Raw genomic sequence first — 23,512 nt, 5'->3', positions numbered from 1 at the left:
TTTTAAAAAAAATAATTATATACAAACTTTTCCAGATACACACAAGATCTATGTGCTTAAACCTATAAAACACTAATGAAAGATATTGAATAATTAGCGAGACATGCCATGCTCATGTGTTGGGAGTCTGAAAAAAATAAAGAGAATGGGATATTTAGTCTCTATTGTCAACTTGACAGAACTTAGACTAACCTAGGAAATAGGCCTCTGGGAGGCTGTATGAAGCTGTTTCTCACTGAAGGGGAACAACCCACCATGAATGTAGGTGGAACCATTCCATTGTCTGGGGTCCTAGAGTGAACACAAAGGAGAAACTGAATAAAGCACCAGACATTTTCATCTCTTGGGTTCCAGACAGCAGATGCAATATGCTCCTCCATGCCTGCTTCTCCATCTGAGCCTTCCCTCCAGCTATGCCTTCCCCTTCTTGATGAACCAACTGTACTTGACAACTCTGAGCCAAAGTAAATAACTTCTTTTTGTAAGATATTTTGTCACAGCAACAAAAAGTCACTAATACAGGAGCTGATTCTCTCAAATTATTCTATAACTTTTAAAGAAATTCCAATTAACATTAGAGTATGTTTTATTCAATTTAAGATTTAAAGTTCTAAATTTAAATTTTTAAGAATTTATAAATGGGCTGATGTGCATTTCAGTTCTAGACCATATGTTTAATATGAGTCTAAATTCAATTCCCAGTATCCAAATATGACTAAAATAAAAAATTAGACTGGGCGTGGTGGCACACGCCTTTAATCCCAGCACTTGGGAGGCAGAGGCAGGCAGATTTCTGAGTTCGAGGCCAGCCTGGTTTACAGAGTGAGTTCTAGGACAGCCAGGACTACACAGAGAAACCCTGTCTCGAAAAACCAAAAAAAAAAAATTATTGAAGGCCAAACTAACATGACTAAAACTACTCTGAAGTTGGAAGTGCTCAAGGCTAGCTTAGACAACAGTGACATTTTGTTTCAAAAAAAGAAACAAAACAAGCAAAACTTAAAACAATAAACTTGGAGAAATCATACTTTCCAGTTTGTGTATGTGTGTGTGTACTAGGGACTGAACCCAGAGCTTTATGCATGGGGGCAAGCCCTTCACCACTGAGCTATTTCTCCAGCCTGGCACTACCCAATTTTAAGGTCAATTGAAATTGAAAGGAAGAGAAAGCAGATCAGTTTTATTCTGGGGATGGGGCACAAGCATGCTGAAGGGCAGAAGAAAAGAATGATAGGTGGGCACCATAAATGTTTGTGGATAGTGCAGATTCATTTTGTCTATATAGTTGATATGAATATATATGGCACACATATGAATATATGACAACTTCATATACTTTAAATATGATCAGGCTAATTATAGTGCCAACAATATTGCTTTCAAGATTCTTTCCAAGATAGGCATAGTAGCACACATCTGTAATCTTAGCACCTGGGAAATGGAGGCAGGAGACTCAGGAGTTCAAGGCCAGTCTCACCTACAGAGCAAGCTCAAAATCAACCTGAGCTACATGAGACAAACCTCATCTCAAAAAAGGAAGAGAAGGTAGAGAGGGAGGAAGAGAAAGCAGCAGCAGCAGCAGCAGCAGCAGCAGCAGCAGCAGCAACAGCAGCAGCAGCAGCAAGTAAAATGGCTTAGCCATTAAAGGTTAACTTGAGTTCAATCCCTTCAACCCATGAGTCCCATGAGTAAGTTGTTCTCTGATCAATTTACACACATAAATACAGAGGGGGAAGGGAGAGAGGGAGGGAAGGGAAGGGAAGAAAGGGAGGAAGGGAGAGAGAGAGAGAGAGAGAGAGAGAGAGAGAGAGAGAGAGAGAGAGAGAGAGAAAGAGAGAGAAAGTAAACAATGGAAAGAATTTTCTTTGCAATGTGATGCATTTATGTGTATAGCCACTAGGTGGCAATTAGAATCACAGATTGTGCCCCAGTGTTTGAATAACATCTTCTGGTAGTATTTTAGTTTGTAAAATAACACACACGAAAAGTCACATAATCATTATAAATTATCATTAAGTCTCTATGCATTGATTTTTTGGAAGCCCTATGCATAGCAAATATGGAACACAGAAAAAGAATGGTCACAGTCCCATTTCAACCCCCAGAGCAATTTGCCATCATCAGGCTGATTGATAGTTGAACTCCCTGTTGCATTTCTACAGAAATGCTTTTGTCAAAACCACTTGTCATTCTCTGGGGAAAATCTTCGACCTTTAAAAAATTGTAAATAAAGGAATCCAGGGATGACGTTTTTCATTAATATGCTTTGTTCTAGGTTTATTCTCCAGAACCCAATCAAAGATGTAAATTAAAGCTTAACTGTGCTATATCACCACCTCATTAAAAAAAACAAATTGAAAGTTCGTTGATTCCAGTCCCTTAATTCTTCAGTTATCTTCAAAACTTTTTCTTCTGACAGCAAGGCAGAGCTGCAGTTCACCCTGCATAGGAATATGGGGCAATTCCTTTGACCCCAAGACCTGTTATCTGTTGAGAAAAAAAGAGAGAAACTGATAGTCTTCAAAACCATTGTTACAAAGCCAGGCTTGGTGGCTCATACTTATAATCCCAGCACTTGGGAGGCTGAGGCAGTAAGACTGCTGTGAGTGCAAGGCCAACCTGGGATATATAGTGAGACCTTGCTATACACAAACCATCACCAAACAAGTAATGATTTACAATAATATATCTAGCTACCTTTAACAATCCTGTTTTTTTTTTAAAAAATTTATTTATTTTATGTATATGAGTACACTGTCGTTCTCTTCAAACACACTAGAAGAGGACATCAGATCCCATTACAGATGGTTGTGAGCCACCATGTGGTTGCTGGGAATTGAACTCAGGGCCTCTGAAAGAGCAGACAGTGCTCTTAACCACAGAGCCATCTCTCCAGCCTCGCCCCCCCCCACAGTTTTATTTTCTATCATGAAAAAGAATTAGCTGACAAGTTATTATATGATTCAAGCAGTCATTCACATACATTCTGGACCAATAAGCAAGCATGCACATTGATAGATAACAATTTATTCCTATCATTTTCTTATCTGCCAAGAAAAGTGTTTCTATTTTTCTACTTTTATTTTTAAAGATTTATTTATTATTATATCTAAGTACACTGTAGTTGTCTTCATATGCACCAGAAGTAGGTGTCAGATCTCGTTACAGATGGTTGTGAGCCACCATATGGTTGCTGGGATTTGAACTCAGGACCTTCGGAAGAGCAGTCAGTGCTCTTAACCACTGAGCCATATCTCCAGCCCCCCTTTTTTAAAAAAAAGATTTACTTACTTATTTTATGCATGTGAGTACACTGTCTTCAGACTAGAAGAGGGCATCAGATCCCACTACAGATGGCTGTAAGCCACCATGTGGTTGCTAGGAATTGAACCCAGGACCTCTGGAAGAGCAGTCAGTGCCCTCAACCCATTGAGCCATCTCTCAGCCCTCAAAATGTGTATTTTTTTAATCAGCGTTTGTTGTCACAAAAGTTGTTTAAAACCTGCAAATCTCTTTAGGACATCAAAACAATCAGATGATTTTACAAATTCTACTGAAACATGAAAATATTTTTAACATACTGGAAGTAAGCCAGATATACCATCCTGAACTTTATAAAATGTATATTTGCACAAACTGAAATAATTTAGTCTAGTATGATTAGCTTAACATGATAAATGGAAATAGTTTTTGGATGTTTACAAAAGCACCGTTCAATTATTTTTAACAGAATTCCCTTCACAATGCCCCCCCCCCGAAAAAAAGACCATCTCACCTTGAAAATGTTACCAGCATCAGGCTGCCTCAAAAGGCCTTCAGCATTCAACCCATCCCTGGCACAGGTCACATACATTTCAGAGTAATCCTTCCCTCCAAAGCAGCATGAAGTTGTTTTATCAACAGGCAACTTCACAGTTTGCAGTCTTTTCCCTAGGTCACCAAATACATTATTAAAAAATTAGTTCTAGAAATTTCCAACATGCATAATGCTTTTGGACCATTCATGGACGATAGGGATGGTCTAAGAGAGAGACAGACTGTGGAGGTCAGAACTCATCCCTTGAAGACAGTTAATGTAGACTGAATTTGACATGGCTTAGTATTCACTATGTAGCCCAGGCTGTATCAAACTCACCATCCTCTAGTTTTAGCTTCCTTACACTTAAGTTTATAAGCCACTATATTACCTGGCTCCCATCTATGTATTTATTTAACTTAATTGCCTTTTCTGACAATTGGGTTTTGGCAGAGAAACTTACTTCGATAGGAAAAGAAGTTTTGATGATAAATTCTGGGTCATAGCTTTTACCTTTATTTCCAAAATCATTCAGTTAAGACCACTAATATGGCTCTAACCGTATTAGTAATGGAGTCTAGCACTGGTGTTTTCTGGAGTGGGTGGGATTTTCTATTTTGCCTCCAGCCTACCTGTCTCAGGATCTAGGCGAATTACTCTTCCTCCATTGTAACAGGCCACCCATAGCTTTCCCTCAGCATCAATGCACATTCCATCTGGGATTTGTTCATCTTTTTCCATCTTGTAAACAATTCTGCGGTTGGCTGTGGTTGAAAAACAAAACCAAAACAGGACCAAACAGTGGGTCACACAATGTTGACAAACCGTGCACTCTCAAGCTGGTTATAAATACTGGCCACTTAACAAAGGAGTTTAAATACATGATTTGGAATAGATTCACTCCTTTTTGTCTTTATAAAGTTTTAAATGTTTTCTTTCCCTTTTTCTTCTTTCTTTTCTCTTTTTTCTTTTTTCTTCCTTCTTTATAGCAGTTCTGGGGATAGAATTAGGAACCTTATGTATGCTAGACAACTCTTCTATCGCTAAATGAAATAAAGCTGAATGATTTATTTAGAGACAAAGTCTCATACTACATCCAAGGCCCAACCTGTCTTCAGAGTCTTAAAGTAATCCTTTTGCTTCAGTGTTAGGATTAGCCTTGAAGGATTGGCCACCATGAAGTCAATAGGTAGCTCTCTGAGGCCGACCTCAACTAAGGTTAGGTAAACCCATTTCAGACGTTCTTCAGCCTGTGATTGGATTACTATCTTAGTTCCCCAAACTCCTACTTTGACCAAGTCTAAGATAAATAAGGCAATTAAATGGTACTATATGAACAATGCATGCACAAAACCTTGGGAGATACATATTCTTTTTTCTTACTTTTTACAAAAATCAAGAAAAAAGTATTTAAAGAGCTTGCTTCTTAAAGGAAGGGCATTCTAAAATCCACAGGATGCTTAAAGAAGATCCACAGTATCTAAACAATGACCATGCAAAGGGAGAGGAGCACTGGGATTGCATCTCAGTGTACACGCTAAGAAATGAGTTTGATCCCCAGCACCTCAATAAACAGTGCAGAAGAGCAGCCAGCTACAAAATTCAGGTCATTCCAGCAATCAGATTGAAGTATAATGGAAAAATGTTAAAGCCATGTGTAAGGAAATTGGGTAAGAATAGTCATAAAAAAAAAAAGAGCACTACATACTTCAAAGCAAAGCATCTGTACTGGAATAGTTTGCCCTTGATTAAATCTACATAAAGTCTTGTGATTTTTTTTTCAAGTCATTTTTATGATTGGTTTTGCTCTTCCTGTCTGGCACTTTTCATCAAACAGTTTCAAGGTCTCCCTTCTAAATTCTTCTAAATAATTTCTTTCCTCGAAGTTTCCAGTGATGGCTCATTTTACAGAACATTGATGGAACTGAACCAACCTGGAAACACTTTTCTGTTATTTTTCCATTTCAAAGGTTGTTCATTTGCCCGTGAATACTTGCCTATGGTTAACTAAAGATCAAATAAGACTCAGAAACTAAAAGTTTCAGTCTTCCCCTCTTTTATCACATTCTCTTGTATAGTTTGTGCCTCTTGGCACTGTCTGATAGGGCAGGATCCATTCTCTAGGGAGGCCTTTTTTAGTGATGGAAAGGAAAATTCAAGGCCTATCTGCACTGTTTAGTGCAGCTACAGTGTTAATCTCAATTACCAGACTGGAGAGGTATTGAGAACCACAGTCACTGGCAGCTAAGTGAAGTCTGTGCCATCATCATTATATTGGGAAGTCCTCTATTTGACAAATAATGATGTTTTCACATGGCTGAAGGAGATACAAAAATATGAGTGGTATTAAGAAAAATAATAAAGATGTTCATACAAATCTGTCCTGTTTGCAGGTCATAATCAAAGGCATCCACAGTATAGGACAGGCTGTCAATGTAGTAGAAGATTTTATGGTCCAGGGACCAATCCAGACCGTTGGAGATATCCACTTGGTCAAAGTATTTCTTCACACTGTGGTCAGGAAAGAGGGAGTACAAGGACCCTTGGTGCCGCTCAAGAACAGCTGGGGCCGTTTCCTCAGCCATGGTGCCTTTGGGAAACAAAAAAACACATTAGCTCAGTCCTGCAGATTCTAACCCTGCACACAACCCCATCCTTTTTCATGAAGGATCATTTTCGTTATTTAAGTCAAGAGAGTTTTATACAATCTCAAATTTAAACAGTCTCTTAGATGTCTTTTAAAGATGGCAACTGTCTTTCTTATTAATGCAAATGAAAATGTGCCCAAAGGCTTGGTGTGGTGACACACATTTATGATATCAATACTTCAGATTATGAGATAGGGTAGTGAATTTGAAACAGCATCTATGACTTTGAGACCCAGTTACATTACATAACAACTCCTTGTTTCAAGTGCGTGCGTGTATGCGTCTGCATGTGCACACACACACACACACACACACACACACACACACACACACACGCACGAGCATGCGCACACACACACACACTTTTAGCAATTTAGAGATATGTTTCAAATAAGGAGTAAACATGTACTAACCTCATTTTCTGCATCTAAGCACAAGTATAGAAAGCCTGAATAAAATGCACAGTATAAGCCAAGTTTGGTTGTCATCTGTAATCCTAGGCTGAAGGGGGAAGACGAGGAGATTGAGGACAGCCCTCAATATGTAAAAATGTAACCCCTTAAAAGATATTTATGGCCGGGTGGTGGTGGCGCATGCCTTTAACTTGGGAGGCAGAGGCAGGCGGATTTCTGAGTTGGAGACCAGGCTGGTCTACAAAGTGAGTTCCAGGACAGCCAGGGCTACACAGAGAAACCCTGTATCGAACCCCCCCCCCAAAAAAAACCAAACAAAACAAAGAAAGAAAGAAAAAAGATATTTATGGGGCTGGAGAGATGGCTCAGCGGTTAAGAGCACTGACTGCTCTTCCAGAGGTCCTGAGTTCAATTCCCAGAAACCATATGGTGGCTCACAACCATCTGTAATGGGATCTGATGCACTCTTCTGGTGCGTGTCTGAAGACAGCTACAGTGTACTCATATAAATAAAATAAATAAATCTTTAAAAAAATAAAAGATATTTATGAACTCCTAGGCTTATCCTCATCCTGTATAAAATAGATTGGATTGTAATCAGCATCCCAAAGATTTTGGGACTGGAGCTAATGGGTAGAACTTTCCTACTCCAAATTAGCTTACAGGCACACATATGGAACAGATCCTCCTTGTACCTAATGCAAAGCAGGTTAGAATGACTGGCCTACCTCCAAACACATTTGCTGCTTCCTGAAAGAACTATAACACGTTTTAAATTATTAACAATGTTCAGGGGCTCACAGCACAATATTCATAAAGTCTAGGATTATTTGGTATTATAATTTGGTGTTGAATATCTTCAAAAGTCCATGTTTTTAATTATTTTATTAGATATTTTCTTTGTTTACATTTCAAATGCTATCCCGAATGTCCCATCTACTCTCCCCCCGCCCTGTTCCCCTGCCCACTCACTCCCACTTCTTGGCCCTGGCGTTCCCCTCTATGGGGCATATAAAGTTTGCAAGACTAAAGGGCCTCTCTTCCCAATGATGGCTGAATACGCCATCTTCTGCTACGTATGCAGCTAGACACACAAGCTCTGGGTGTACTGGTTAGTTCATATTGTTGTTCCACCTATAGGGTTGCAGACCCCTTCAGCTCCTTAGGTACTTTCTCTAGCTCCTCCATTGGGGGCCCTGTGTTCTATCCTATAGGTGACTGTGTGCATCCACTTCTGTGTTTGCCAGGCACTGGCATAGCCTCACAAGAGGCCGCTATATTAGGGTCCCTTCAGCAGAATCTTTCTGGCTTGTGCAATAGTGTCTGGGTTTGGTGGCTGATGATGGGATAGATCCCCGGGTGGGGTAGTCTCTGGATAGTCCATCCTTTCGTCTTAGCTCCAAACTTTGTCTCTGTAACTCCTTTTATGGGTATTTTGTTCCCTATTCTAAGGAGGAATGAAGTATCCACTCATTGGTCTTCCTTTTTTTGGTTTTCTTGTGTTTTGCAAATTGTATCTTAGGTATTCTAAGTTTCTGGGCTAATATCCACTTATCAGTGAGTACATATCTAGTGACTTCTTTTGTGATTGGGTTACCTCACTAAGGATGATATCCTCCAGATATATCCATTTGGCCAAGAATTTCATAAATTCATTGTTTTTAATAGCTGAGTAGTACTCCATTGTATAAATGTACCACATTTTCTGTATCCATTCCTCTATTGAGGGACATCTGGGTTCTTTCCAGCTTCTGGCTATTATAAATAATGCTGCTATGAACATAATGGAGCATATGCCTTTATTACCAGTTGGAAGATCTTCTGGGTATATGCCCAGAAGAGGTATTGCTGGATCTTCTGGTAGTACTATGTCCAATTTTCTGAGGAACCACCAGACTGATTTCCAAAGTGGTTGTACAAGCTTGCAATCCCACCAGCAATGGAGGAGTGTTCCTCTTTCTCCACATCCTTGCCAGCATCTGCTGTCACCTGAATTATTGATCTTAGCCATTCTGACTGGTGTGAGATAGAATCTCAAGGTTGTTTTGATTTGCATTTCCCTGATGATTAAGGATGTTGAACATTTTTCCAGGTGTTTCTCAGCCATTCGGTATTCCTCAGTTGAGAATCCTTTGTTTAGCTCTGTACCCCATTTTTAATGGGTTTATTTGATTTTCTGGAGTCCAGCTTCTTGAGCTCTTTGCATATATTGGATATTAGTCCTCTATCAGATTTAGGATTGGTAAAAATCCTTTTCCAATCTGTTGGTGGCCTTTTTGTCTTGTTGACAGTGTCTTTTGCCTTACAGAAAGAAGCTTTGCAATTTTTTGAGGTCCCATTTGTCAATTCTTGATTTTACAGCACAAGCCATTGCTGTCCCAGAAGCTGTGTCACTTCTGCAGTTCGCGCTCTCCCAGGCAATGATGGGAGCCTGGGCGCACGGGAGCAAAGATGGCTCCCTTACCCAAAAGTCCATGTGCTAAAGGCTTGGTACCCTGGGATGCTGTGGCTCTTTAGGGGGCGGAACCTATTTGAAGTTTTCAGGTTATTAGGAGAATGACCTTTAAAAGGATTGTGGAACACTGGCCAGTGTTCCTTTGCTTGCTGGCTTGCAAGTTGTGCAGTTTGCTCTGTCACACATTCTTTTGTTGTTGTTGTTTCCTTACATTTATTTTTACTTTAATTATTTAAGTTATTTAATAATTATTATCATAATAGTTATACCAATTAAAAGTTAACTAATACAATATGATTAATTATAATTATAATTATTTAATTTATTTAAGAAGTAATTTTATTTATTCACATTCCAGACGTCATCCCCCTCCTGGTTTCCTCTTCCGTAGTTCATCCCATTCCTCCTCCCCTTAGCCTCTGAGAAGGTGCTGCTCAGTCTCTGGGAGTTTTGAGGGGTCTAGTTAGTTGACATTGTTTCTACCACACATTTTTTAACATAATGTGTTGCCTCACCAAAGGCCTAAAGAAATAGGATTATTTGATTATGGACTGGAACTTTTGAAAACATGTATCATAATAACCTTTTCTCCCTTTATAAGCTAATTGTCTCATTTATCTCATTATTGTGACAGAAAGATGACTAATAAACTCAACAGCACAGAGAATGGTGGATGATCCCATCAGTGTAGGAAATCAACAGATTCTAAAAATTATATAGCACAGATGTTGGAAGGCTTTGGTAAAGATTAATGCAAATTAAAAAACAATTATAAATGGAAATGAAGTGAACTCCAAGTAGAAAACATTACTAAAGAAGTAGAAGTTGAGAAGAATAACCAAACAAAAATAGAGAGTACACTGGACTAGCTCACTACCTGAAGAGTGTTGGCAAGAACAAAACATCAGAGTAGCCAGTGTTAGATCAATGGAAGTCAGGCAAAGTGAAAAACAGAGGGAAAATACCTTGGAAGAAAAAGGAACAGAGCCTATAGCCATGGGACAGCAAAAGGGCCAATACCTCCTTGAGTTCCTAGAGAAAAAGAGTGCAGGGCCAAAGTTTTTCAAAGATTATGTGGCTCAAAACTCCCCAGATTGGATAAGTATATAAAAGCTTTCAGTATATTTAAGAAGATGAGCAAATCTAAAACACAGCAAACAAAAAGAAACACACCTAACACAATGTGATCAAATTGCTGAAAACCAAAGTCAAATAAAGATGCTTGAAAAGAGTGAAGGAAAAATGACATATTACATATGGCAAAGAGAGGAGTTACAGATTCAAAGTGGCCAATTCACTAATAGTACATAGTAATTCTAAATGTGTATGTTTACTAATAGAGATCTAAAATATACAAAGCAAAATTTGTCATGACTGTAAAGAGGTAGAAAACTATTGAATTACATTGGGAACAATCAATTTCCTTCTCTCAGTGGTAGACAGAATAGACAGAATGTTGGCAAAGGCATTGATAAACTGAAAGCTGAGTGTTACTGATGCTTACAGAATGTTTGCCCGACAACAGCAGAGTATGCATCCTTCTTAAGTGCTCCATTCACTGAAGTCATTATTCTTTTCAGTATTCATGGAGATAGACTTGGATGTCATGTGATCTCAGAAGCCAGAGCAGACTCTGACTAGAATGAAGAAACCAGAAAGCTACCATTTCATACTTCATTTTGAGAGAAGAAGAAATAGATTACAAATAGGAGAAAGGAGAAGCAAACCTGAGTGGCAAGAAGACATAGTAGGGCCTCCTCGGGAGGATGGGTTACTCAGCACTTTCTCAAAGATGGTTTGCTGGCTACCTCACAGGAAGAGATGGAAGGACATGTGAAAGGGCTATCCTTTTTTCTTGCTCCTTCTTAGGTTGGCCTGTATAGCCCAGGCTGGCACTAAACTTACAATGTTCCTGCCTCAGTTTCTTGAGTGCTAGGATAACAAGTGTATGACCTCAAGATCAGCTTTATAGGACTGGAGAGATATAGCTCAGCGGTTAAGAGCACTGACTATTTTTTCCCAGCAACAACATAGTTGCTCACAACCATCCGTAACGAGATCTGGCGCCCTGTTCTGGAGTGTCTGAAGACAGCGACAGTGTACTCTTTTTTTTTTTTTTAAAGATTTATTTATTTATTATATGTAAGTACACTGTAGCTGTCTTCAGACACTCCAGAACAGGGCGCCAGATCTCGTTACGGATGGTTGTGAGCCACCATGTGGTTGCTGGGATTTGAACTCAGGACCTTTGGAAGAGCAGACGGGTGCTCTTACCTGCTGAGCCATCTCACCAGCCCCGACAGTGTACTCTTATAAAGTAAATCTTTAAAAAAATCAGCTTTATTACTCTATCTGGCAAAAATTATTGCAAAAGAAACTCTCAATGGGTTTCCATCTTTAATCTTTCAACTTACTCTGGGTGATATCTGTGGTTTTACATAGTCCAACAAGATGGGGACCAGTACATAGCCAGTTTCTCAGATCTTACCTTCCTTTTTTGGTGCTAGTGAGTCACCATAGGAAGAGTGGCATTAGCCAACAACATGAGAAGGCAGTGTAGGAAGGTAAAAATAGAGATGGTGAATCAGCTTTGGCTAATTTCCAGGGAAGTAAATGAGAAATAAGTGTGAAATTTTCAACTAGTTAAAAATCTTTTAAAGTTACATATAGTAAGATGTGGTGATTGATGTGTGTCTATAAGCTTAGCATTTGGAGGCAGTGGGATTGCAAGTTCGATGTAAGCCTGGGTTGCATAGCAAATTTAAGGGCATCCTGGGTCTCATAACGAAGCTCTTTTCTTAAAGCAACAAAACAAAACAGCAGTTACTATGTAGTAGAGGAATGCAATAGGATCTTAACATCACTAATGAGCAGCAGCAGGACAGTGTGTACCTCCAAACTGGATGACCTGGGAAGGATAGGACATCAGTTCTACAGTATTCCAGCCAGGAATGTCTAACATCAACCTAATCACAAGGAAACATCAGACATCTCCAAAATGAAGAATGTTCTATTATTAAAGAGGGTGAGTGGGACCATATTCTTCAAAAATGGCAACACCATAAAAGAGGGGGAGGGGAACCAAGGAAATCTTCCATATTAAGAGGATGAAAAGACAAGTGCAGTATGTCATTCTAGAATGGATTCTGCACTGGGGGAGAAAATTCCAGAAAGGACATTATTTGGTCAGTTGATACAGCAGGAATATAAACTTATTGAATCAATGATAAACTTCCGTGAGTTGCTTACTATATTGTGTTCACGTAAGAATATGCCATTTTTACCAGGCATGGTGGATTTCAAGGTGAGTTCAAGGCCAGCCTGATCTATAGAGCTAGTTTCAGACTAGCCAAGTTTGCATAGTGAGACCCTATTTCGGAAAAAAGCCATTTTCCTTAGGAAACATACACCCGTGTGTGCCCGCGCACACACACACACACACACACACACACACACACACACACACAATTCTGGAGAGAAATAGATTTAGACAGAGTGTATATTAAAACAAGAACAAAATGTTTACAAGTAACTCTAGGTATGAACATTTATAGAGATGAGGAGTTCATTATATAGTATTATTTTTTTGTGATAGAACACTTCTCTAGCATATATAGTTTTTTGTTCATCCCACAGCAACATACACACACACACAAACACACACTCACAGATACACTCAAAGCAAGATTCAAAGACAGCAAATAGCGGCGAAAATAAGAAAGATATACCAGCAAAGTATCTCCCAGCAGGATCCACCTTCCCATCATTGAATCGATTATTTTTCTTATCTTCATCCACCATGGCTAGGACAACTACTGATTGATTTTCCCAGTTCAAAGCACAGAACTTGGTTCCAATGGTGGCAACATAGCCTCCCAACTGTCGAAGTGCCACTGAACTGACTGGGGCATCTGCAGAGGCAAAGTCAACAGGTAAGCTCTGGTGGCCCTGTAGCACAGAGGTCATTGTGTCTCGTAACATCTCTTAGGAAAGGGGTCCAGTTAATACCGTTTTCAAAAGGTCCTTCTTTTTAATATATTTAATTATAAATTGTTTCTCATTTCTCAAATATTTTTGAAAGTATGCATGTGGACTGCAATGAAAAACAATCTTTATATCTCTTATACTACATTTTTTACTTGAATATTTTAGTTTATCTTTCATATATTTAAAAACATTTTTAAGTAGAAAGAGCTTACCATAATTTCACAGGAAATACATTTATTTGAACTTGTTTAGAAACATTTCCTAAGCACCCCGTTACTGCTAAATACCCTTAGCACAAAGCTCTGCTCAGAAGTTGATGCAAGCCTTTCAGAGCCCTGGGAATATACAAGACCCTATAAAGGACCTTTTTAACAAGGATCCTAACTATGGCCTGAGATATCTCCTGAGAGCTTAGCCTCTTGAACTCCTGCTAACACACAAACCCTTTTTATGAGTGGGAAGCTTTGCAGATTAGGGGTAGGAATTTTGTGAACGCTGGGAATGAGGGACCAAGGAAAGAAGAGGCTAAACATTTTCCTTGGAGTTATAAACACATTGATAGGTAAATTAGATGCTGCTTCTAGTAGCATTTGAGACATGGAAGCAAGAATCTGTGAGTTCGACATCAACTTTAGTAACTACATAGCAAGTACTTGCCTTATAAAGAAAACAGATGGCTCACCAGTCCAATGACCTGAGTTTATTCCCCAAAATTCATAGTGGAAGAAAGACTCCTAAAAGTTGTCCTCTGACTTCTACACACAGTGAAAAGAGTAAACTCCAGCTAGTTGTCCTCTGACTTCAACATATGTGCCCTAGGACCAGTACTCCCCACACAGACAAAATCATTTTTTCAAAGCTACGTTTAGTCTGGGAATGGAATTAGTGGTATGTACGAATCTCTGGATTCAATCCCCAACACCAGGAATAAGCAAGCTTTAAGTTGTCAGTTGGATTCATGGGAAGATACCAGAAACCAGAAATTCCTGTAATTTGGGGAAAATCCTGGTATCTCTTCCCATGACTCCAATAATAAAACCAGAAACTTGTTTGTCTACTGGTAATCACACCCAGCCCATTGCTTTGAGCCATAAAAAAGCCCTAGAAACTCCTTATCTTAAACCACAAAGCTCTCTTGAGAGTCCTGTCAGGAATCCCACAGTTGTGCAGTCCTGGTTGATGCTTTTGAAGTCTAAGAATTCTTTTTCACAAAGAAGTGAGTGATAGATACATCTTAACATCCATTATTGGTTTTTGTTTTTAAATGGTAATTTTGGCCTGACCAGGGTAGATGGCTTTTGCAGTGCCACTAATGGAGTCTTCCATTCTGGATGCTAGCATCGAAAGTCAATCAGGGAAGAAACACTATAATACCTAAGCATCAAAACAATAATGTGGTACAATGAGCACAGGTTTGCCTGAGGCCCAGCATCACAAACCAAAACAAAGAAAGCCAGGAATGTTATGACCCATACAAGAGAATGAGAAAACCATGGAAGAGCCATCATTTCCAATTTGAGTTCAAGTAAATCACACATGGAATCACAGACACAGACAACATGACTACTTAAATGGTTTCAAAGCATTTTCAGTTGGACTTTAACTAGAAAGATCCAGGAAAATGACAAGCAGGGTGACATTCGCCCCTGTGCTGGGAAAAGATGGCTCACTGCAAGGAAAGCAGCTCAGTTTTCATACTTACCCACAGCAACTCGCTGCACTTGATTGCTGACCGAATCCCATCGACAAATAATCTTTGAAGGAATATCTACAAACAGTAGCGAGTGTGATGCTTCCTCCCATACAGGAGACTCCCCACACCTGTAGTTCTCCCGTAAAACACATTCAATTTTGATGGAAGACATGGTCACAGGAAAAGGACTGAAAGAAACAGAGAAAAGGCAATGCAGTTAAATGGAGCAAATTTAGTACAGATGGCAGGCACACCGTGAGGTATGGCTCTGTGCCATACCTCACAAATCATAGGTTAACATCAATCCTGCATTGAATGGTTCTATCTGCACCACATTTCCAACATCTTAGACAGTATTTCAAACTTTGAGCAATAAAGGATTTTTTTTTAAGTTAAGGAACACTCAGTAGCATTTCTGTACAGTGTAAATTCTGACTTTTATATGCACTGAGAAGACAAAAATGTTACTTGTTTTATCATAAGATTAATTTTAATCACAGCAATCTGGGAACAAACTGAAACCTCCCTTAGGTATGCCAGTATTGGATCAAAATAGACATGTGAGTGTATTTCCCCAACTCCCCATCGGAGCAAGGTGTACAGCAAGACAGGAGGTGGTTTGTAGGAAGGAGCTAATAAGACATGACATGAGACATCTTCAGTCAACTTACCAGTGAAGTTTTCTTTTCAAGATATCTTTAAAATAGTAGACAGAGGAACCACTCCACCAGCCACACCTGGGCTGTAATGACTCCTGGCAAGCTTGGTAGTCAGTGCTTTTTATGGCAGCACTCTGCCCTCCAAGGGGTGGGCAGCTCTCTCATTGGTGGCCCCTCTGGGTGTCTGCAGGTTATCTTTGCATGCTGCTACCTCTCCCTCATTCATTGATGCTATTGATCTCCTGGGGGGGGGGGGCGAGCAGCCAGTTTTAGAAATGTGGACATCAGTGATAATATACTGAATTAAGTTAACAGCCAGAAGCTTGGTATATGGCTGAGGTAGAACAGTTTCCTAGCCTGTTCTAGGCCCTGGGATTAAGATCTGGCACTGTCCCTATCTCTAACCCCAACTCATGTTCATTTTCAATTCAATTCAATTCAATTCAATTCAATTCAATTCAATTCAATTCAATTCAATTCAATTCAATTCAATTTCAATGGCAGGTGTGAAGGGCATTTTTCCCTGGGATGTATACAGTTGCTTGTTTGTTTTTTACTGGTAGTGCTGGGATAGAACTAGGACCTTGAATGTATTCTGCTACAGAGCTGTGCCTCCAGCTCCACTGGAATGGATGAATTCACAGCCCCCTTAGTTGTATCTTGCTTCCTTGCATGAGGCCAGTTTGGCAGGGAGCCTTGAACCCCACAGGCAAAGAACATTCTATGCTTGGACTTTAGGCCAAAGACCAGTGAACTGGGAGAAAGAAGAGAAGAGAAGAGAAAAACTATCAGGGGAAAAAAAAGAGATCAGTCAAGAATTCTCCCTTGAAGGGGAAGGAACTGTGTAGTCTACCCCAGTAGACATTAGTGCCGATGGAAACTGCCAGCACCTTCAATGCTTCTCCCAGGTGGTCTTAGTGCTTTGAACTAGGCAGTCCTACACATGGGTGGGCAAATGAATCCAAGGAGGAGGGGAGGAAAATAACTTGTGGTTTAATGTTTCCTTGAATAAACTGCATGTTTTTGGGAAACATAGCTCAGAACTGTCTCAAATTATTAACTACCAGCGCTGTAGCATTTGCCATTTTCATTGGCTGTTAAAAATTGGCCCAAGCTCCAAAGGGCTTTCATGCTATCAATCGTAGATAAGCCCCAAGATCAGATGTTGGAGTTTTGCAATAGCTTAACCCCACAGTTTGTCCTGCAAGCGATGTGTGTGGAGGGGTGGGGGCAGTGCTGCCAAAGGACCTGTTTCTACCAGGGATTCTGGCTGCAAACTGGTGGCTTGGGCAGGGCGGGGGGAGGGGACGCGGGGAAGGGTGGTGATTTTTTTTTTTAAAGATTTTATTTACTTATTATATGTAAGTACACTGTAGCTGTCTTCAGAGACTCCAGAAGAGGGAGTCAGATCTCATTAAGGATGGTTTGAGCCACCCTGTGGTTGTTGGGATTTGAACTCTGCACCTTTGGTGCTCTTACCTACTGAGCCATCTCACCAGCCCCAAGGGTGGTGATTGAGGACTGATAATCAGGGGTCCGAGCTGCACGTAAAGTACCTGTACCAAAGGGGTAACACTGCTGCAGCCTCCAGGGGCAGGGGACAGTGACAACAAAGGCAGAACTCTGGGAAGCTAAACGCTGCTGCCTTGCTCCTGCCACGGGGCTCGCTGGCTACTCACAGAGCAGCCTCAGCACTGGATTTGGGAGACTGGGGTGAGCAAATCTAGCTTCCCAGTGGCCTTCGCCCAAATCTAGTTTCTTCATCTTCCCCACCAAGGCGGTCCTGTCCCAGTTATTCACAGGGCTAATGACAGGGCAGTCATTCAAAGGCCAGGCAGAGAACGTTGGGAAGGGAAAAAACTCCCCAGGGACACGAAGGCTAGGCAGATAGGTAGCCGCAGGCCCGGGGACTAGCAGAGACTAGCGACCCTGAGGGCTCACCCTTCCCCCTCCTGGTGCCCACGCTGTCCCTTCATTTCCAGCAACTGGTGACTGGAAGTACCCAGCTAAATCCACCCCAGGCAGGCATGAGAAGCTGCAGGAGTAAAGCAAATGTAAGCTTTGGAGTTTGGACAGCTATCTTTAGATAGTCAATCTCTTAGTTCAGCAAACAGAAAGAAATTGTTAAAATGCCTAAGGGATTGGGACAGGGATCTTGTTAAACACAAATAGGTTAAAAAGGAAAGAACAAAGCGGTTAAACAAAGCCTTCCTCTCCCTGGCTGGGAAGACCTTGGTGGCAGCAGGCCAGCGCTTGCAAAATACTTTTGGAAGGGGAAGAAAAATGCCTTTATTTGATTTGGTTTAAAAATCACATGGAATAACCGATCCTAAACAACGTAGGCCAAGCATAGTTACACTCAGTAGTACAGTGCTCACCTGGTATGTCTGGCCGTCTCAAAGGAACTTGAGGTGTTCTTTTCCCTTCGTTTTATATGGCTGGGTGAAACTCAGAGCCAATCACCTCCAGGCGCTCTACCACTGACTCATTCCCCTAGCACCTAAGAAATTGTTTCTTGGCAGTCCATGCTGGCCTTGAATTCATAGCACTTCTTTCGTCATCTGGAATTACAGACCTACATCATCAACTCAAATCAAAACTCAGCCCTACCCCCTCTCTTTATTCTTTTGTGACAGTCTTAAGTAGCCTGCAATGGCTTTAATTTAGTTATATAGCTGAGAATAGTCTTGAGTCCTCTGCCCCATTTTTTCTTTTTCTTTTAAAAAAAACTATTCATTTTAATGTCTGTGAGTGCTTTGCTTGCATGTATTTAAGTGCACTGCATGCATGCATACCTGGTGTAAATATGACTTATTATTTGATGTAATTGTCATCTCTGAGGTTTACTGCCTCAGACTGCTAACTGCCTAGTCCTGTAAACTTCTAGCCTCTGTACAGTATTATCAAGGCCTAGAATGTTTTCAGTCTCTGAGACTGAATAAGCTCACCATCTCTACTTATTTCTGATCTCTGGCTGGTTGGTTTAACTTAGCTGTTCTGGGTTAAAGCTCTCCAAGCTAACTGATTCAGTCTTCTCTCTTGGCCATTCCTGAATTGCTCTGCTTGGCCTCATACTAACTTTGCCATTCTGTTCTAACCTTCTGGCTTCTTGTCCTTCTCTGACTCATTCAATCTGTCTTTGTAAAAGTTTCCTAGTAAAACTGCCCCCCACTCTCTGCACTGCTCCTGAAGTAGCTTCCCATTCCTATTTCTTCTTGTGAGAGTTGGGCATATCCCATTTCTGTCAAATCTTTCTCTGATTCATCACTGTCTACCTCTCAATTAGACATCACTTGCAAACACGTTGTTCCATTCTACAAACCAGTTTTACCTTCATCGATTGGGATTAAAGGTGTGTATTACGGGTGTGTCACATCACAACAATGTGTTTACAATAAACAGAAAGCTCTTGGATAAAAGGTGTGTGCTGAGTCTGAGACACACCATAACAGGTTTTCCCAGTTCACAATCTTGGGGTTCACAATGTGATCAAATATTCTACAACAGCCTGGTGCCTGTGAAAGCCAGAGAAGATGGTGCTGTACCACCTGGAACTGGAGTTACAGATTATTGTGAGCCAAAATGTGTGTGCTGGGAACAGAACCCATATACTCTGCAAGATTAGCAAGTGCTCTTAACTGCTGAGCAATTTCTTCAGCCCCACATTTTTTTCCTTAAAAGTCAATGGAGGGCCCGGCAGTGGTGGTACATGCCTTTACTTTAATCCCAGCACTCAGGAGGCAGAGGCAGGCTGATTTCTGAGTTTGAGGCCAGCCTGGTCTGCAAAATGAGTTCCAGGACAGCCAGGGATACACGGAGAAACCCTGTCTTGAACCCCCCCCCAAAAAAAAAATCAATGGAGGGAGGTATAGTGGTGCATTCATATAATCTTAACGCTCCAGAGGTGGATGCAGACAGTCACTGAAAATTTAAGGACAGCCTGGTTTATATGAGGAGTTCCAAGCCAGTCATAGAGGCATAATGAGATCATTTTGAAAATTCAAAATTAAAATAGAGGCTGGGGAGATGATTTAGTTTGTAAAATACTCCCAGTGCAAGCATGAGAACCCAGATATGGACCCCCAGCACCCACTGAAAAGACCTCACATCTATGACTCTGGAGTAGAAAATGGAGGCTCTCCGACCAGCCAGCCTAGCTAAATTGGTGAGTTTAATCCCTGGGACTCATATGGTAGAAGGCAAAAAACAGACCTCCACAGTTTTCCTCTCTTTTCCACATACACACTATGGCATAAGTATGATCCCCTCCTAAATAAAGGTAGTTAAAATATAACGTAGTGTTTCCCTTGAGATTTGTGTGCCTTATCATATGTATATTCTCTAAGATTGCATATCTTGAATGTACTGTCCCATTCCTTGCCTTCTGGACTGTACTAAAATCTCCTGGTACATTCAAACACTATCATTTGGCATTCTAATATTTTTAGTTCGCTAAGGAGAAAAGGAAGAAAATGAGCAACCCAAAGCGCAAGAAAACTCAAGACATTGGACACAGAACAAACTCAATTCAGTTTTCTTTCTTTGGGGACAGTGCTGAGGACGAAACCTGAGCCTGTACTGCACCCATAGAACTCAATTCAAAGTTTAAGGACAGGAACCTAGAAAAATCGGTCTCTGGCTTCTTTCATCCAAAGACATACTTAAGACAATCACTCTACTGTGTTCTCACAGTCTGCAAAAATAAAGAGACCCCTGAAACTGCATGTTCACCTGGGAGAAAACATTAGCCAAACTCACTAAGCCATTCAGAGAAATATGGGAGGGGGGTTCACTCTATAACCCAGACTGAGCCAGAAGTCATGATGTAGCCTAGGCTGGTTACAAACTGAATGTGATCCTCCTCACCTCAGTATCCGAAATGCTGGGGTTGCAGGCATGTGTCACCATACCCAGCTTCTGCTGGAACTTCTAAGCAATTTCTTCTTGTTCCTGTCCTGTCTTCCCCTGCCTCCTGGAATGCATATGGCTCCCTCCCTAGCCTGTATCTCAGCCCAGATCTTTCCCAAAGCTATACCAGATCATCCTGTTTCAGCAGTCAGCAAGCCTTGTGAGCACTACTGAACCAATACCTCCTCAGCAAACTTCCTGCTCTGCCTTCATGATGTCCCAAATTGGGACATCTAACCACATTTCTCTTGTTTTCTAACTCAAGTCCAGTTAGTCACCAAGTCACAGGAGTGTTCTTTCTGACAACTGGAGACCTATCTCCAGAACCTACATGGTCATAGTGGAAGAAACGAGAACCTTTTCCTGCAAGTTGTCCTCTGACTTCCACAAGTGTGCCCTGGTTCTCTCTGTCTCTCTGTTTCTGCCTCTCTCTGTGTCTTTCTGTCTCTCTCTTTCAGAAATTCCCTATGTTGCAGCCATCGCTAGAGCTTGGGTCCTTGACTCTGGTGTACATTTTTAAAAACCCGTGTAGATGTCAACAGCCCTGGCTTTGGTGAGGTTACCCAAAGTAGTAGTACAGCAGCTCCTGACCAAAGTGCGGTAATCAACAGGTGCTGAGAGGATTCTACAGCCTCTTGATGGAGATGAAGTGCAGTAGCATAGAGCCACCTTGCAATTGGTGCTGTGGGGTCTGCTTGCTCTCAGCAGCTTCTCCACACAGAGACAATGAAAACGGCCAAGCAAGACAAGGGGCTTCTTTCTGTGCTAACATGATGGTTAATGGGGCTTGGGAGATAAATCAATGAAGTGTTTGCTTTGCAAGCACGAAGGCCTGAGTTTAATGCCTAAAACCTGCCAGGTGTGATGGAATGTGGTTGTAATCCCAGTGCCGGAGTTGGAGGCAGAGGAGTCCCTGGGGCTCAATGGTCAGCCAGTGCAGCCTAACTAGTGGAATATGAAGTAACGAGAGAGATAGACCTGGTCTTAAAAAAGAGACAACCCCAGGAAAAGGTCAGTAATGTCAGACTCTGGATGATCAGAGAGGACAGAAATCCTTTGTGCATTCGATCTGACCAGGTGGCCTTCATGAGTCTGTAGCCTCAGTCCAGGGCTGATCAGTGTGGCTTGAAGGCTATTGCTGCAGCCTCCATGGAAGCTGTCATGGCCCCTATGCCTGGGCCCAGGGATATGGTCCTCCCCTACTTTGGTGTTACTTGCCATTTGGTATTATCCCCAGGGGAAAAAAAAAGAGAAGTCTCCCTTTAATGGCCTTCTGATGGTTTTGACACTGCTTTAATTCATTCAGGTCTCCACTTTTTCTCTCCTAGATTTCTGTCATCCTCCTGGGGACTCCATCTCAACTCTCTGGATCTGCTGCCAAAACGACTCATTAGACAGGGAGTCCTACAGGTCTGGGAGTGGTGTTTGTCACCTTTATTTTCTGTAACATAGAGGTGGTTAAAGTAGTTACTGTTTTGTGTTTTTAAGGGAGGCATAACTTTTTTATTTTGGTCTTTTGTTTAATTTTGTTTTGTTTTGTTTTGTTTTAAATACAGAGTTTCTCTGTGTAGCCTTGGCTGTCCTGGAACTCACTCTGTAGACCAGGCTGGCCTGGAACTCAGAGATTCGTCTGTCTCTGCTTCTCAAGTGATGGGATTAAAGGTGTAACAGCATTGCCTGTCATATTTTGGCTTTTTTTTTGAGGCAGTGTTTTATTATGTAGTCCTGGAACTCACTATGTAGAGCAGGTTGGTCTTAAAACTCACAGAGCTCCGATTGTTTATGCCTTCTGAGTACTAGGATGAAAATTGTATACCACCACGTGTAGCTGGGATAACTTAGAAAAAAAACCCCTCATGTCCTAGTTTCTTTGCTGGTGCTATGAGAGGGGAAGAAGTTTATTTGGCTTACAATTTCAGCCTACAATCCGTTATTGAGAGGAAAGTCAAGGCAGGAACTCAAGCAGCTTCTCACATGCAATCCATTATCAAGAGAAGAGAGCAATGACTGCCACATGATGCACACTAGCTCACTTTGTTTTTCCCACACTTGTACAGTTCAGGGCCTAGCCTAAAAAGAGGTGCCACTCATAGGTTGAGTCATTTATCTAGACAATCCCCTAGTGACATGCCCATAGACCCACCTAGACCTAGATTTTTTTTTTCCTCACTGCAATTTTCTTTCTAGGTGATTCTAAGTTGTGGCAAGTTGACACTTAAAACTAACCAGCAGAAGCTGCAAAACTAGTGTAAAGAATTTTTGATTATCCTTCATCTGGATTCCTCAAATGTTGAGTAGTTCTCTCTGTGTCTCTCTCAGTCTGTCTGTCTCTCTGTGTCTCTCTCTGTCTGTCTGTGTCTCTGTGTCTCTGTCTCTTTCTGTCTCTGTCTGTCTCTGTCTCTCTCTCTCTCCTCCAGCAGTGAATTCAGGGTCTATTTATGCTACTACATTACTATGCAAACATTACACTACTGACCTACACTCTAGCCCCTCAAAGATGTTCTCTTACATAGCCAAAGAGCAATAGCCACAATAAAACCAACAAGTTCTCTGACTCATGACAATGAGAGCATAAACCATGGGTAACCATGCCACAGTGCAGCAACAAAGCTTTAGACAGAAACAATACAAGGATTTGGCCCTGTGTAGAATCTGAGGACTGGATGCTGTCAGGAAATGGGGATAATTCTATGATTGGGTATTTACATTTTATTATTTGACATGTATAGGTGTCTTGCATGCCTGTAAGTATGTGCACATGTGAATGTCTCCTACCTTCAGAGGCCAGCAGAGAATGTGGGGTCCCCTGGACTTGGAGTTAGTTACAGATGGCTGTGAGCCATCATGTAAGTGCTGGGAGTTTAGCCCAGTCAGTTTGGTCCCCTAGAAGACCAGCCAGTGCTCTTACCTGTGCAGCCATCACTCCAGGCCCTATTTAACTTTTTTTTTTTTT

General features: G+C 41.1%; 1 protein-coding gene across 1 annotated transcript; it reads right to left on the bottom strand.

Moving 5' to 3' along the window:
* Positions 1 to 1,864: 1,864 nt before the first annotated feature.
* On the bottom strand, positions 1,865 to 15,766 carry Rgn (regucalcin). The gene is made up of 7 exons (XM_021188374.2): positions 15,664 to 15,766; positions 15,002 to 15,180; positions 13,041 to 13,223; positions 6,171 to 6,386; positions 4,429 to 4,560; positions 3,776 to 3,930; positions 1,865 to 2,487 (listed from the first exon to the last, which is right to left on the bottom strand). Exons 2-7 carry the CDS (start codon positions 15,162 to 15,164, stop codon positions 2,437 to 2,439), a joined length of 900 nt encoding a protein of 299 aa, XP_021044033.1. The 5' UTR covers positions 15,165 to 15,180; positions 15,664 to 15,766; the 3' UTR covers positions 1,865 to 2,436.
* Between the last annotated feature and the right edge of the window lie 7,746 nt (positions 15,767 to 23,512).

Source organism: Mus pahari, chromosome X, assembly GCF_900095145.1.
Source record: "Mus pahari chromosome X, PAHARI_EIJ_v1.1, whole genome shotgun sequence".
NCBI lineage: Eukaryota > Metazoa > Chordata > Mammalia > Rodentia > Muridae > Mus > Mus pahari.
This window is presented reverse-complemented; position numbering and strand designations above follow the sequence as displayed.

What these genes read in the sequence shown, in the direction of transcription:
- Rgn (XM_021188374.2), bottom strand. Translation starts at nt 15,164, where the DNA reads ATGTCTTCCATCAAAATTGAATGTGTTTTACGGGAGAACTACAGGTGT. An exon ending in AGTGCAGCGAGTTGCTGTGG is followed by an intron (nt 13,224 to 15,001) that starts GTAAGTATGAAA and finishes TTGCCTCTGCAG; the next exon opens with ATGCCCCAGTCAGTTCAGTG. An exon ending in TGCTGGGAGATACTTTGCTG is followed by an intron (nt 6,387 to 13,040) that starts GTATATCTTTCT and finishes TGTTTCCCAAAG; the next exon opens with GCACCATGGCTGAGGAAACG.